The sequence below is a fragment of the Balaenoptera ricei genome, chromosome 4 (genome assembly GCF_028023285.1).
Source record: "Balaenoptera ricei isolate mBalRic1 chromosome 4, mBalRic1.hap2, whole genome shotgun sequence".
NCBI classification, from domain to species: domain Eukaryota; kingdom Metazoa; phylum Chordata; class Mammalia; order Artiodactyla; family Balaenopteridae; genus Balaenoptera; species Balaenoptera ricei.
Window position 1 is genome coordinate 138,764,476 of NC_082642.1, and position 17,437 is coordinate 138,781,912.

A 17,437-nucleotide genomic window follows, 5' to 3' on the forward strand; every position below is an offset into this window, starting at 1 on the left:
ATTAAGAAGTGTTTTAAAAGGCAATTATATTTTAAGATATTAGTAAATACGCCCACTTGGGGATGAAATTTATTCCTTATTGAGATGTCAGATGATAGCTTCCATTTACTTTAGGCAATTTTTTTTTTTTTTTTTTAGTGCAAGAATTTACTTGTCATGATCAAGAGCAAAAGTACTATGAGTTAGCATATTCATAATTTCTTAATCATAAGAAAGCTAGACAGCACTACTTTAAAATTACCTTTGAAATACAAATCTTGTATATAAGCAGTAACCAAATTAACTTCATACACTCCATTATATTTCTTATTAATTCAAAATAGATGGTATATTAAAGTTACCAAACTGGAATGTAGGGGATTGTCTTTGACTTTCTGATATGGAAACAATGTGTTATCTCTCTGTTCACAGTCTTCAACTTATAGTTTATTATTTCAGTTTTTTGTGTCTTGTTGCTGAAATTGATGTAAACATACCTGTGAATTATCTCGTTACCTTCAGTTATAAAATAAATAATCTTGAAAGAACATATATAATAGAGTAAAACTCCAAGATGGTGAGGGAAGCTTCTCTTTCATGTTCAATGTTTGATTCCCAATACCCAGAAGAGAACATAGGATGCAATCAGGAAATATTTGTAAAATGTAAATTATACAACTAGGCGAAATATATTTTATTGTCTTCTTTTCCTGGTTCTTCTTTTCCTCCTTTCTTCCCATCCTCCCTCTCTCTCCCTCTCTCTTTCTCCTACTCTAGTTTTAGATTATATTTTTTCATATGTAAGATTAATTTTCCTGAGTTTTTTGGGTTTTTAAAAAAATTTTATTTATTTATTTACTTATGGCTGTGTTGGGTTTTCGTTTCTGTGCGAGGGCTTTCTCTAGTTGTGGCGAGCGGGGGCCACTCTTCATCGCGGTGCGCAGGCCTCTCACTATCGCGGCCTCTCTTGTTGCGGAGCACAGGCTCCAGATGTGTAGGCTCAGTAGTTGTGGCTCACGGGCCCAGTTGCTCCGTGGCATGTGGGATCTTCCCAGACCAGGGCTCGAGCCCGTGTCCCCTGCATTAGCAGGCAGATTCTCAACCGCTGCACCACCAGGGAAGCCCTTTTCCTGAGTTTTTATCTAAGCACTGTTTATTCAAGAATAGGTTGCCAAAACATGGTTCTAGCCATAAAATCCAGGGTAGGGAAAATGACTGGCATTCCCCAGAATATATTTCTTTTTACATCTTAGCTTCTTGTACATCAGCATGGAAATTGGAAAACTGATGATTTTAATTATCTCACATTCTTGGCATCACCTGGACATAAGTGGGTGTACTAATGTGCAGTGTTTTCACTAAAATCATTCTAATCTGCGTTACATTTTTACTTTATTGCTTAAATATAGTATACAGGACATAATGAAATGCCTCCTTGGTTACTTGGTATAATCACTTCAAACATGAATTCCAATGTTGAGTAACATTGTTAATGATCTATAGAAACTAGTCCCTGAGAATATATTTATACTTAGTAATATAATAACTGGCATAGCAGTGTGATTTTATGAAATGAATATAAAGAGCCAAAGACTGTGATCTTGGCTCTGCCACAGCCTTCCCAAGTATCCCAGAACAAAGTTTCTCGTATGTAAAATAAAGATTCCCATGTTCCTTTCCAGATATTAGATCTTATGAGATCTGTCCAGTTCTGCAGAACTTATAATGACCGCGTGCACAAGTGTTGCAAGTTTAGCTGGGTTCACATTTAGATACTATAAATACAAAGATCTCTTCTTCTTGCAATGAGAACTTGGTGAATTCACTCAGTTGGGTATAAATCTTCCATCTTTCCTGTCTGAAAGTCTGGTTGGGGTATACTTTTTATTGTGTGTGTGATACATTTAAAAAATAATTCTAACTCTAACACTTCACATGTACAAAATTACGGAAAACAACTCAATGGTTCTTACCACGGTCACATTTGCTTCAGATCTGTCTTTGTCATTTCCTCTTAAAGAGAGGGAAGCAAGTATAATTGTTTGTTTTTAATTACCTTTCTTGGGAGTGCCCTTTCTTTTGTCAAAGAGAAATTATTCTGACACTTGTTAAAAATGGTAAGGAAAACTTTATTCAAAACTGTTGCAGTAGGGGTCAAGACTGCTGCAATGGAGCAAAAAGATTAAACACAACTCAGTACAAGGACAAGTAGGGATTTATAGCCAATGAGCAGAATGACAAGAGTCAATGGATGGAAAATTACTAACAGGAACTTGATTAAATTTCAAGGATAATATTATTCTTACTAAACTGGCCTAATAGGATTCTTGCTAAAAGCAGGCCATGGACATAGACATTAAGGAGCTTGAATGGCATATTTGGATTTTGTCACTTTTCAGGTTTCTCTTATTTTTCTTCTCGACTCTGCTCAGATAAAAAATTTGTTCTTCCAATAAAGTTATTTATATTCATTATAATTTGTAAAATATTTTAATTTAGAAGTTAATATGATTGAGGGGACATATAGTGTACCTTAAGAGATGTTTCCATAACTTTATAGTTCATGTAGTCAGGAATTAATTTTCCCAATGCATAGAATACAGGGCACAAAACCTAGACAAAGAATGCAACTTCAAGGTGAAACTTTGTCTATGCCTATCTTCCTATCTGCATATATATATCTCATCAATTCTGGTCTTTCCACAGTTCTACTCATGGCATATTCCTCTTCCTTCCTCTAGTCTTTTTGTTTTTCTTTTTAACTGCCAAAATGTATTTCCTCCGTACAACATTTCAAGCCTCTCATGATGTGAAAGCCTTACTCTTCTGAAAAGGCCTAATTTTCTGAAAATTACAATTTTGGGTTTACCAACACGAGATCCGGCTACATTTGTTTAGCCTGAAGTCTTCACGTGTTGCCTCTGCCAGAGGCACATCCTTTTCCAAAAAGTGGCCCAATATCAATTGTTCGATTTCATTAACATGCCAACCTTGTGCCAGTGACTATGGCTGCCTTGCTACTGGTTTGATATTTACAAAGCATACAGTGTACAGGAATTTAGTTTCTGTTTTATTGTAGAGAGGAGTTATCAGTATTTTCCTGCCTCACACCTCAAATACATTTTTAAATGTGGCTTTCAGTATAGCATGTTTTGCCTGTAGCACGTTTGCATGCAGCGTCAGTAATTCCAAATTAAATCCCCACTGAGATCATCAAGCAAGCAATTAGTGGCAATTGCTTGCTTTTACAGAAAAGCCAAATTATGCCCTAAGTTTATGGTTAAATTATAATAATATAATGCGCATACACACAGATGCTATATTGCGGATAGAGTAGACTATGAGTCAGGTGTTAATAGTTACATTAATGTGTGTGATTTTCATATTGAGCTATATATATTACATGCAAATACATTATTTATAAACCTCTCTCTAGAATATTATAATGCTAAAGCGGTTATAGTTCATATAGATTAAGCAGTAATAAAATATTTTATAGATAGAGCTAGAGCTAGAAATGGATATAGATATAGCTTAACTTTTGACTTTGAATATCGGGAAGTTTGGCTTCTCTTACGGTTGCACCCTAATTAGTTATACATTCTTAGATTTTTCACTTAATCTTCCCAGGTCTTGAAAAAGTTTTTTCTTTCCTTTTCTCCTTGAAAATACCTTCTGTTCAATTTAACTGAACCACTGAGTTAAAAATTAACTGACTGTTTAATATCCAGTAAATTTGATGTACAGTTTTAGAGAACCAAGTAAGCATCTTACATTGTGTAAGCCATCAGGTATATAATTGTGACCAAGACAAATCTTATTTTATTAAAGTATAATTGACTTACAATATTTCATTAGTTTCAGCTGTACAACATGGTGATTTGATATTTTTATACATCAGGAGATGATCACCAGGATAAGTCTAATTATCACCATAAAAATTACTACTAGATTATTACTACTGTCTATATTCCTCAGGCCATCCATACACACATTACATTCTTGAGACTTATTCATTTTATAACTTGAAGTTTGTTCCTCTTAATCTCCTTCCCCATGGCAACTGAAAATTTGTTCTCTGTATCTATGAGTCTGTTTCTGTTTTGTTATGTTTGTTTATTTGTTTTGTTTCTCAGATTTCACATGTAAGTGAAGTCATATGGTACTTGTCTTTTTCTGTCTGACTTATTTCACTTAGCATAATACCCTCTAGGTTCATACATGTTGTCACAAATGGCAAGATTTCATTTTTTTATGGCTGAGTTATATTTCATTATATATATATACATATATATATATGTACATATATATCTCAATAACATATCTTCTTTTTTTTTTTAAACATAGTCAATTTTATTCTCCTTAAAGCACAAAATAGAGTCTTTGGTTGTACAAACATCACTAGTTACAGTCTCACCAGGAGGTTCCGGGTGGGGACGGGGCCATCAGTCAGCGGCCAGAACTCCTGAGGGGACCTGTTTAAAATGCTAAAAGCTGGGTTAAATGACTCGAGGCAAGGGTGGTGTTGGAGCTGGCAGGGTCCCCACCCCAATATACCATATCTTCTTTATCTGTTAAACCCATAAGATTCAGATCATTTGGTGGAGGAACAGTCATATATCAATAGATCATTCCAATTTCTATGACCACGCTGAGGGAGAGCATAGGATCTGTGGGAACACAAAGTAAGGGAACTAACCCACAATTGAAGGTTGTGGAAAGGCTGTGTTAAGTTAGCGTGGAGCTTAGTTTTGAAGGCAGCCAGGTAAAGGGAAGGACAGACACATTGCAGCTAAGGGAAAACCATAAGCAGATACATCTGTCTAATATTAGCACACTTAAGTGCCAATACGTGTCACTATTTATCTGATCCTCTTTTGTGGGACATTAAGTTGTTTTGAGATTTTGTTATTACAATAACAATGTGCTAAAAGTCCTTTATATTAACATTTGATAAATTTCTACTTTTCTCTGGAGAGATATCTAAGACTAGTTTGCAGAATCAAGATTACAAAGTTTTTTTTAAGGCTTTTGTGTTCCAGAGGAATTGTCCCAAATATATTCTCCTCAATAATGTATGATAAAGTCCGCATCACCAACACATTGCTAGTAGTGAATATTATAATATTCCTGGGTTGAATGGAAATTCAATGGACCGTAGTTAATATTGCCCCAGATTCACATACCACGCCTACAACTTTGTACTAGAATAAGCTTGATAGCTCTTACTCCGGATCCCTCATGCTTATGACAAAGTAACACTTTCTTCACAAAGTCATGAAAAAGATTAAATGAAATAAAATGTGTAAGCTTACTGTCACATAGAAAGCATTCAATAAACATTTCATACTTCTATGTGAGATTGGCATTGAAAACATACAGTAAAACATGTATAGGACAAGAATATTTAAATAATTATTTGTGCGTTTGTACTGGAGATTATAATTCTTATATTACATATCTGATATATAATCTGTTGATATAACAAAATTGGGAGAAGATCATCTTTAAGTAATTTGGGTAGTAAAACAAAAGGTTTAATTTAGGCAGTTTGAAATTGATAACTTATGAGGGATATTAAGTTCTAAATAGTTAATATTAGTAGCAACAATAATCAGTATAAATACCAGCAACGTTTTAGCTACCACTTAATTTAAGAGTATGTTTTTATGTAGAAATTTGTAAAATGAATCCTCTCAATTATACAGTCAAGATATTGAGACTCAAAGAAGTTATGGTTGCTTGGCATTTGGGCTATGTCATAGTTCTTGAATGGAACAAGACTAAAAACCATGTCTGCGTCTTCAAAATTAGGTTTCTTCAATAAAATGATATAATGCATTTATAATGTATTTTCTATTTTCTCTTACCTATCATTACAGAGGTCTGGTGTAGGGGCCTGACAATTGACACAGCATTATAGAAACTGATTAATATTCAAATTAACTTTTGTTGATTAAATTAAACATACCTGGTTATTAAAAACTGGAAATGACATTTCAGGAAAATATTTGTTGTTTAGTTGTGATATTACCATTTCAATTTAGATTTTATATCTGCCTTAAAATATTTTATAGAAGAAATTATATGACTAGGACAAAGTTAAAAAAATGACACAAGACCACAGATTTTGTTTTATCCTAAACTCTCACTTTATAATATGAGTTGCTTCAGAAATATATTTCACATATGTAGAGAGCCATTAATTTACTTCATGGAAATTTGTGTCAGATTATTAAAAGCAAACAACTCTGAATGTTAATATTTCATATTTTAATAATTGGCTGACTTTGAATGTTTTTATATTAATATTAAAATGATTTGATGAAACAGTCAAATGATATATTTTCATTATTTCTGACATCACGTATTAAATATACGAAATTAGAATTGCTGTGGCTTCTTTTTGTAGTCAGTAATGATTACTATTGTTTATACTAATTAAATGACTCTCTTAAATAAAAGGTCTGTAATGTTATATTATATTGCTTTACAGATGCTCCCAAGTTCATATCAAACCAAACAATTTATTACTCTTGGGAAGGAAATCCAATCAATATAAGCTGTGATGTGAAATCTAATCCACCAGCATCAGTCCATTGGAGAAGAGAGAAATTAGTCTTGCCAGCTAAAAACACCACTAATTTAAAGACATATAGTGCAGGGAGAAAAATAATATTAGAGGTAAGTCTTCATGTACATATCAACAAATTGTATTATTTTAGCAGTTATCTACTATTTTAGAACATGTTTAAATATCTTAGTATCTTAATATATTATATAAGATATATTTCTATCCTATAATATACATATACCCTGTTGTATATATTTCATGTTTACTTACTTAAGGGAAATTTTATGCATTTGGATCATGGCTCATTAATGGTTAATGTTTCACTACTTATATAGTAATATGGGTATATAGCAAAAGCCATTATTCTTAATGAATCTATTTTTGGAAAAAAACCACAATTATATCAGGAAGAAAATAGGGAGAAAGAATGAGTAATTTGTCAGTTATTGAGGGCCAAATGTTTAATTTCAGTGTTGCTACTGGACATTGAGTCTGTGGTTACACCTTCCTGCTCCTTAGACTGGTATATATAAACGCTATCTACTGGCTACATATTTACACGTTCCTAAATAAAACAGATTTACTTGTTCATTGCCTCGTTTTATTTTATTATTTTACATTAAGATTGTAGATAATTGTTTGTATACTGCCAAGTGTCTGGCCTTTAAATTCTGTTTGAATACAATACCTTTAATTTAATAATTGCAGATTATGTGTGTGTATATCAATTTCCAAAGTTTATATAAGTCTGTGACAATGATCGTCAAGCCTCCCAATTTATGATGCTTTCATAACAATTAGGAATCTTCCTCAAACAACCTTTTTAGCTAAAAAGATGCTACATTTTCTCTACTAATTTAATATACATAAATTTTAAAGATGCATGTTTTAGAATAACATTTGAGATCCATACCGCATTAACTTAAAGGTATTCACATTGGTGCCATATTAACACTTCCACCCAATAAATGGACTTAGTGAAACATTTAGTTGATACAATGATTTAGCTATCACTTCCCCCAAATGTTTGGATAGCTGACTGACTGTTTGGTAATTAAACCACTTTGTCTAAATCTATTTCAATTTAAATTGGTTTTTTTTTTTTGGTTTGTTTGTTTTTTGGCATCTGTATTAGAAGAACTATTGGCAAATTGACAGGGAGCTCAATGTCACAAAGACTTTGGCCAGATTCAATTGAAATTTTAGGTATTTAACCATAGCAGAAAACTGAGGTTAGGTTTAACTTCAGTTTGGGTCATTGTATTAGTGTACTAGGGCTGCCATAACAAAATACCACAGACTGGGTGGCTTAAAAAACAGAAACAATTTTTCCACACATTTCTGGAAGCTAGAAGTCCAATATCAAGGTGCCAGAAGGGTTGGTTTCTGTTGAAACGTATCTCCTTGGTTTGCAGATGGTGCCCTCTCACTGTGTACTCACGTGACCTTTCCTCTGGGGATGCAGAGAAAGAGAGAGCGAGCTCTGGTGACTTTTCTTCTTATAAGGACACCAGGCCCCACTCCTGTGATCTCGTTTAACCTTAATTACCTTCTTAAAGACCCTATCTCCAAATACAGTCACTTTAGAGATTAGGGTTTCAACATTTGAATTTTGTGGAGGGACATGATTCAGTCCATAACAGGTAGATTTAAGTTCATGTTTAAATGACAGACTGATCTGTAATTTCAGCTTTGCTTCATCTTGCCACTTTTCAGTTTCTGAAATAGCTCATAATTCTCTGTAATCAGTGTCAGCAACATTTATAAATCGACATTTAAATATTTTACTCATATAAAGCTTTCATGTCATTTAATCTTCTGCCTAAATGGCATTTCTCCCCACCCCAAAGTAAAAACTAAGCAATTTTTGTTTATACATAGCCAAGTAATGTTTGTTAAAGCGTTGACCTTGAGCATAAACTTGTTATGTGTATACTATTTTCATAAATTAAATTTAAATCCTGAATAAATAATACAGATGAGTAACTAGCATAACTTAAAGACAAAATAAAGCAAAATAACAATAACAACAATAAAAAGCAATAATAATCATTACTAATTTTGAATTAGTACCATACATATTTCCTTAGGATAGTACATTATAATTATTTTTATTTAGTAATTATTATAGTAGTGACATAATTGCTAATTCTTAAGAACATATAAAAACTATAAAAAAATCAATTTTACAATTAATAACAAATTGGTCAATAATAGATTTCTTGAATTAATTTTTAAACTTCTTCCTTTTTCTTTGATTAAATACATATATTCATTTTTTAATTTATGATTTTTTGAAAGTAACAAAACATTCTATAAATCCTTTGGGTTATTGCCAATAAATTCATTTCTAAAGGACATCCAAATTTGTTCATTTGTTTTGCCTAGGCACTCCCCTGTGGTAAGAGGACAACTTTTCAATATATGAACAAAATTTGATGCAGGAGGTTTCTAATAGGTTGATTGGAATAATATTCTGCTCTGGATCATCTGTATTGTTCCTTGCCCTGAGTAAAGATGCAAACTGTTAAATAAATGATTTTCTCACCATGGAATATACAGAAAGAGGAAATCAAGTTTTTGGAGGTTTAGGAAAAAGACTTGCAAACTCCTTTATTAACATTGTACTCTCAGTTTATATTTTGGTGTTCAAAACCACATTTGTTATTCTGTTACATTCTATCAAAGCCCAACATCTGAAGTAAACTTGAATTATTTTGACTGCATATTAAAATATGAAGAAGTGGTATCATAAGTAGATGTTTCTAGCACTTATTAGATAAATATCAATAATAAATTGCATATTTTAAACATTTAAATATTTAAAATAAATATATATTATGTATCTTTGTTGTATATTATTTTGATAAAATTATCTATTATTTCACCGTGCTGGGATTGGGTGTACAACCCCTATTGGACTTTACTGTTTTCCTAGAATACACCAAATATACTGCAGGGCACATGATTTGGCCCAGTTGTCTAGATCTGTGTGCTCTTAATAGTCTGTGCTACTAGGGGTATTTTCTGTATTTTTTAATCATAAAACACGATAAAGAAATTATTTCAGATAGAATTATAAAGCTTTTATCTTTTGATAGGCAAACTCCCAGGAACAGAAAAACAACTGAATTGAGCTTTTTAAAGTTTTATTCCAGTTAAAATAGGTATATTTAAGTTACTTCATTAATCTTGAGGAGCTGTGCAATAGTCAGGATTCTTTGTCACGGCCATCCTGTCTTTGCGTTGCATTGATTCAGTACACATTCTTCCCTATGGGGTATACAAATGTCTTTCTCATATGCCTGTAGAAGAAAGACATTTTTTTGGTCAAATTCTTTTCTCAGTAGTAAAATTATTTTAGAGTTAAATTAACCTAATTTATCAAAACCTGAATGTATGAAAAATGAATATTTTAGTCACTTAGAAGTACTTATATAAGAGCTGTTAAAGCCTCTAGTCCTTACACGTATGATCTATTCCTAGATGGACAGCTGACTAGAAGATGAATGACACAGCTTTTTTGTACTCTTTCAGAATTATCATCTTCAATGGACCTCAAAATTGCACTTTTAGTTAATAGCCTCCCATTAACACAAAACCATTTCCCCCTTTGGGGACAGACTTGAAATTAACAGCAACTCTTGTTGTAAGCATATTCTCTCTTAATAATAGTAACTGGGATTGAAAATTATATCTTTACTATCATCAAATCTCTTTTCTGAATTGATACTTCAGAATTTCGGTACATTATAATTACAGGGTTGGTCCCACCATTCAGCAATAGAATCCCAGAATGTTAACTTAATTATGGATTTCAAATGTGTAAGGACTGAGGTCAGCTATTTTCCACCTAAACTGAAAGAGAATTATAGGAATTGAACAGAAATGGAGGCAAGATACTGTTATTAGATATCAAGATAATGTGCCTATCTACAGGAATTGCTACACAAGGGCAATATTTCCTTGCAAAATGCCTTCTTGGAAAGATTTTCCTTTTAAATGGGTCCTCATCTTTTGTTAGTATTTTATGTTCAATAAAGTCATAAGAGGAAGAGAAAGCTGACATATTTTGAGCCTTTCTTAACTTTAAATCTGCCTGTTCTTAGGCTACAACCTAGAAAACAAAGTGTTAACAACGCTTTTGGTACAAGATTCCTATTTTCAAAGTCAGGTCTGCAGCAGTTACAGAATACATATTTTTCAAACTGTGTACTACTTTCTGAACTTTCATTTGTAATTAATGATTTTTCTATTCAATATATGTAACAAAATAGTGGCATTTACTTAATAAATTGTTAGACTAACTATAATTTACCTGGGCCTATGGGTAGTACAGATACATGGATTACATCTTAAAAGGACAGAAAAAAGAGTTACGGCAGGCAGTTGTGAATAATTGAATATGTGTAAAGATGGTAAGGCATGCTAGAGGCTATTTTAAAATTTCTGTGATATTATTTTAAAATTGTGAAATTTTTATTATTATACTTATTTTAGATTGCACCTACATCTGACAATGACTTTGGACGATATAATTGCACAGCCACTAACCGTATAGGAACAAGATTTCAAGAATATATTCTTGCTTTGGCTGGTAAGTATAGCACAGTAATTTCTGAGAATTCATAAAATATTTCTGGAAGTAAATAACGTTTACATTTTGATAATCCTGATACAGGTTATTATTAGAAACAAAGAACTGGTGCATAAAATTTAGAACAGTTGTATCTGATATATAGTGAGGACTTCAAGATTAATTTTAACCCTGATTCTAATTACCCCAACTTTATATATGACACATCTATGAAAGAAGTAGGAAACGTATGTCTTAAGACATCAAATTACATTTCATGTAAAGTAAGAATCTTGTCAAAAAATAAAAACAAAAGATATCTTTAGAGAAAATGAAATTAATCTATTTTAAAATTCTAAATTTGAAAGAACAAATAGTAACCTTATGTTTAAGCTAAATAGAAAATTTAGAGTTATGTAACTTGCTGAAATGTTTCATTTTGTATATGTAAAGGCATTCCAGTTCTTCCCTTAAAGCTTAAAGATATAAAAATAATATCATGTAGATTAAAATTTACTTTAACTAGAAACCCTGATATGTTTTTATTTATATTTATGTGAGTATATACAAGCAGATATAGTTATAGAATTTGCCATTATGTTTTACAAGACTGATTAGGAATCTGGAAATATACATTTTTATGCTTTGCAAAGTTCAGATGATGCAAAAATGTGATCTATTGTCTTCTAAGTCCAGGTCAAGAAATATCAGAAAATTACTGTAATCTTATGTTTTGATAGAATAAATAACTTCCATGAAAATATTTTAAAACTTTTTCAGAGTTCAGATATGTAACTATTCTTTTATATTGTTATGAATGATATTTATTTCTTTTGATTTGTAAATATATCTCAAAATAAATCATTAGTTGTAAAGATCAAAAGGGAAATTTAAAAGTTTACAAAGCTAATAATAATCAAATTATTGTGTAACTGTAAAACCTGCTATACTCCAATTCAAGTTTTTTATTTTACTACACTGGGGGGAAAGGGAGAGAAGGATTGTGTGAAACGGTTTTAGGGAAGGAAACAAGAAGGAAAAAGTTAAGATGAGAGGTAAAGTTAGAAGGGAAAGGAGGCTGAAGGGATGAAATAAGGAAGGAAATAAACCACTGTGCACTGTCTGCTAGGAAGTCATTAGAAAACTAATCTCAGTGAAAGTCATTGGAAGTAGACTCTACACATTTAGGCATCTGAATAAACCATAATACAAGCAAATTAAGTTCTAGGAAAATGAAACATGTTAAATCACATCAAATTCATTGACAAAAAATTGAAGTATCAACTGTAATGGTGAGAAGAATTCACTACTCATATTAATTCCAAGCCTTAGTAAATTAGGCAATGTTCTTGTAATTTGTATGAACTTTTTATAAATAATAACTAGACATATGATTATTATATTACTATATATATTTATGTATAATTATATTAATACTGATGTACTGTTATATATTGTCTTTTTTTACGAGGCAATATATATGACCCAGTTTTCTATAAGGTAAAACTTGATAAATGACCAAACATTTTTTTCAGTTTTTGAGAGTTCATAATTCTAAGAAAATATGAAAAATAGAACATTATACTGTTGAGATTTAAACAATCTTATTAAATTCAAGGAAATACTAATGTCTGTGTACCTTCATATCTCACATTACTTACAGTAATATTTTTCATTAAAAAATATATTTTATACATATCCTTCTAATGAAGACATGAAATTAGTGAGTTTCCCTCTTTCCCACTATAGTAAAAAACAGAAAATGTTCATTCAAGATAAGAGTTATTATGTTGTTGGAAATATTTCTCAAATACTGCAATTGTCCTCATATTCCAAAATCTTGTGACTAATACAGGCTAAAACTTTGTTTCAGAAAAGATATATTCAACTGAAATTGTTATGAAGATATAAAAACGAATTAGACACTGTATCTTAGGTGGGAAACATACCTTTAAATATCAATATTTATGAATATGATTCCTTTGAGGAGACTCCTTTATTTAATGCTTATAAAATTTAGTCTTTCCTACAGAATTCAAACACTAAAAGTATAATGTGATTTTAAATGAAATATTATGAGAAACATTATGTAGAAATTTAAATATTTCAAAATATATGTTAATACCACCATTCAATATGTCATTGGCCTATTTGACCTAGTAAAATGTCAAGCTCATTTGACTTATGTTATTTTACACTGTACCATATTACTTTGTTCCCAAAGAGCAATAAATTAAAACAGGCAAAATTTAGCATGAAATTTTGTACTACATATTCAGTGAAAAAAGGAAAAGCTACATTTTAAATTATTTTACATCAAAAATATTTTTTTCTTCCCTCCTTTCTTCCTTCTTTCCTTCCTTTTTTCCCTCCTGGATAATTAAATCCTACCTCTGAGCAAAGTAGGCATTTGTATATGGATGGGGTAGGGCACAGCAGCCTGGCATAAGGTGCTAGACCCTGAAGGGAGCAAATGGAGTTAAGGGGTCTTCAGTGGTTCAGTGTTGGAGCCCAGGCTGTGTGAAAAGGATGTGCCTGTTTTAAAACAGAAACAACAACCCAGAGAGGAGGATTAGAACCTGATCAGAGTAAGGAGGGTTTTAAATGAAGGAGTGGGGGCAGTGATGGATGATTCATTTCTGCAAAGTTGGTAGGGTTAGCATGGCTAATATAGCTAATATAGTTATTTCACCTTTGGAGAAGAGATAGGGAAAAGGCAAAAATTAGAATGATCCTGGGCTGATGATTGGTTATTGGGGGTACTCTGGTCTTATGTACATAGATGGATAGAGAAAAGAAGTGAAGGTGGTGTGTGTGTGTGTGTGTGTGTGTGTGTGTGTTCAGCCACTTCTACAAGGAGCTTCCTTTGCCAGGAATGTGATTTAGAAAACAATTTCTGAGCAAATTCTACACACTGAGATGATTTGGGAGCTACAACATCCCAATAACAAAAGAGCACACTTGGCAGACAGATCTTGGTTTCTAAGTACCCTTCTTCACTGGGAGTAACCAGGGCTATTTGTAAAATTGGCTGATTCTAGGAGTGGGACAGAGAAGTACAAGATAAGCCTGGAATAATGTGTTGAGCCATAAAGAAAGGATTTTTTTTTAAAAGGATGGCTGTATGTTAAAAACATCCATTATCCAACTTTAACAAACATCAGAATATACATTAATTCAGCTGAGGAACATCAATGGTTGCTAAAGAGGTTGTGAGAGTTAGATGAGAAAAAAATCAATATGTCTTAAAGTACCTACTCCCAAATTATTAGTTAGTTACAAAGGGAAAAATAGTAACTTTACAGTTGATAAAACTAGCAGATCCCATTTTGATTAAGTGATCAAAGTTAATATCATTAGCAATGAGAAAATTAAACTTGCATACTATCAAAAAGAGGCAATGGGAAGAACACAGAATAACAGCTGTGATATTCTTGCCAAAAATGCATAATCAGAATCTAGTGTGAGGAAATATAAGACAAATCCAAATATAAGACAAATCCAAGAGGTACCATCTACAAAATAACTAGCCTTCAAAGTGTCAAAGCCATGAAAAGCAAGGAATGATTGAGGAAAAGACACATAACAAATAAATTCCATGCATACATCCTTTTGTTATAAAGGACATTATTGGAATAAGGGTAAAATTTGGTTGTGGTCTTTGGATTAGATGGCATTATTTCATAGATCTTATGTAGGAGGATGTTATGTTGCAGAAAATAAATGCTAAAGCTAGCATCATGTCAACTTACTTTAAATAGTTCAGATTAAAAAGAAAAGTTCCATGCACTATTCTTGCAAATTTTCTATAAATATACATTTATTTTAAAAGGATAAAGAATAAAAAGGAAAGAAACTAAGGCCAATAAACAAATATGCATAAGATAGAGCCGCTTTAGAAAAGCAACATAACTTGTGAACACAGGTGACTATCTTTATAAATAGCCACATCTTTTGCATGTGTGCATACATACTTTGATATATGATCCTGTAAGTTGCTTTAAATTATTAAGAAGAGCATTTTTCATATTAAATAATCATTTATTCACATACTACTAATGTTTTAAAATATTCAGGTATAATTTTCACTCTAAAATATAGCAATTTATTTAGACATTTCTTTTAAATCTCTTAATAAGTATGATGATAGCATTGTTCTTAACAATGGAGATACAGTCTTCAGTAACAGTGAAAATATAACAGGGTATAGAAATAGGCATATGGATGCCACTCATACTCATGAGCTGGATATTTCACCTCCATGCCTCCCATTTATTTTGCCATTATCTCTGTTGGGAAAGAACAGCTATATAAAGTTATAGTAAGAAGAGATAGAAATGATTAGCTAAATTGAATCATGAGTACTCATTTTCATAATTGTCATAGTAGTTCAATGAATTACATGAGATATTTATACCTATTTTATAGAAGAAAGTTGCATTCACAAATTAGGAAAAAATATGTAAACACATTTGTTGTTATATCTATCATTATAACAATTTAAATAATGAGTAGACTAAAATATTGGCTAGCTCAAAGTGCTCCAGAGGGCAGCATTCCTTTTTATGGTACCGTTTCCTACGTATGACCTTAATGGGTCAAGTCCTATTCTTTAACCCCATCTTTGTTTTTACATTTTCACAAAAGTAATACCAAGGAACCTACGAGTGTTCATTTCTAGAATGATTTTTTTAAAATAAGAGATATTTCACTGTGCTTTGATTAAATCACAGAAACCCTTCTATTAAACTCTGGCTTCATATTCATGGGCAAAGATTGGTCCAGTCCTCTTTGGTCTAGTTCTCATCTTCAGAAAAATGAAATACTTTTTTTCTATAATTTTATGGGAAACACAACATTTTTCACATGTGATTGATAACTAATTTTGTTAGATTAATGTTTATCAACATGCCAAATAAAAATAAAATTAGAGACTGAGACAGAAGGAGATTTTTTTTAAGGATTTCATCATGAAATTTTTAAAAGTGTACCTCCTGGTGACTTTCTAGCTAGGAAGCATACTTTGTTTTTTTTTTATTTAAATGCCTATCTTGGAGCAAATTAAAAATGTAGAACACATAAGGATAAATGAAATTGTAACCATATAGTTAACAATTATCATTTCTTCTTTATAGTTTTCTACTTCCAATAGATCATAATCTGACAAGCCATTCTGTATATGTACATGTGTATTTTAAAGAGCTTTTCCTGAAAGACTTTATCTTTTCAGCCCCATCAAATGATTTTATGCATAATTTTCTTAACTTTGTTAATTCATTTCATCATTGCTATACTTAGTTTTTAACTGTAAACTTTTCATATTAAACCTTAATATGGAGATCTCACCTTTGCTTCATTAATAGACACCCTTTTCTGATCAAGTTACCTTCTCCTGGGCAGTTTCAGGGGAGGGACTCTGCTGTAAGCTGTCAGCAGTTAACACTTCCAGCACTGGGGAAAGGGAACCTTGGACCTGAAGAGGGTTTCAGCATGCCACAGCAGCCTCTCCAAGATCTACCTGAGAAGACCATTGCGAGGACTAAGTGAGGAAATGCAGCCAAAGCACTAGCACACGGTGTGTGCTCGACAAGTGTTAGTGACTTACTATTATAGCAAAATTATAGTTTATATTTGTCACTTTTCTTATGGGTATAAGAAATAAACTATAAACAATAATCCATATTGTTGATGTCTCTTTAGATATAATACCCAGATCTGGACATCACAGATGAATGCACAGCAAAATCTGATAATGGGATAATGACCTTGTTTATTCTGAACACTGTATTTTATTAAGTAATACAAAATTTCATTTGATTTTGCCACATTTTTCCTTCCAGTGTTTTTTCCTACATCTTTTTCACACAAACTGCTATTAAGTGAGGTCCCCTGTGCTATGTTTCACAATTGATTTCTTTTTTTAACCTCGATTCAGGACTCTGTACTTACCCCTATTAAATTTCATCATGCCCATTTGAGCTCATCATTTTAATCTACTGAGACCCTGTCAAATCCAATATTTTTGCTCTCTTTCTCAGATTGATCTAATTCACAAATATCATGAAGCAGTTGTCTGTATTTTCACCTAGGTCGTGGGTAAGCCTATACAAGTCATTTTTGTGAATAGAGACCATCTTACAGGTTAAACTGGATCAATTGAACAGAATTCTGTAGATATGGAATTATAGTCAATCTACTTGCCCTTGTACCTGGACAGCATTTTATCCAGACCCTTGTTCTGTAAAACTTGAAAGCAGGTTAAAAGTAGTTCACTTGAAAACACACTTTCTTCAACTGAATATAAAACT

At 32.0% G+C, this 17,437-nt stretch overlaps 1 protein-coding gene across 1 annotated transcript in view; it reads left to right on the forward strand.

The window, feature by feature from the left end:
• NCAM2 (neural cell adhesion molecule 2) overlaps window positions 1-17,437 on the forward strand; it is a 228,663-nt gene that overhangs the window by 115,399 nt on the left and 95,827 nt on the right. Inside the window, 2 exon segments of the mRNA XM_059920007.1 lie at window positions 6,476-6,663; window positions 11,054-11,150. Of these exon segments, the coding sequence (XP_059775990.1) occupies window positions 6,476-6,663; window positions 11,054-11,150 (285 nt within the window).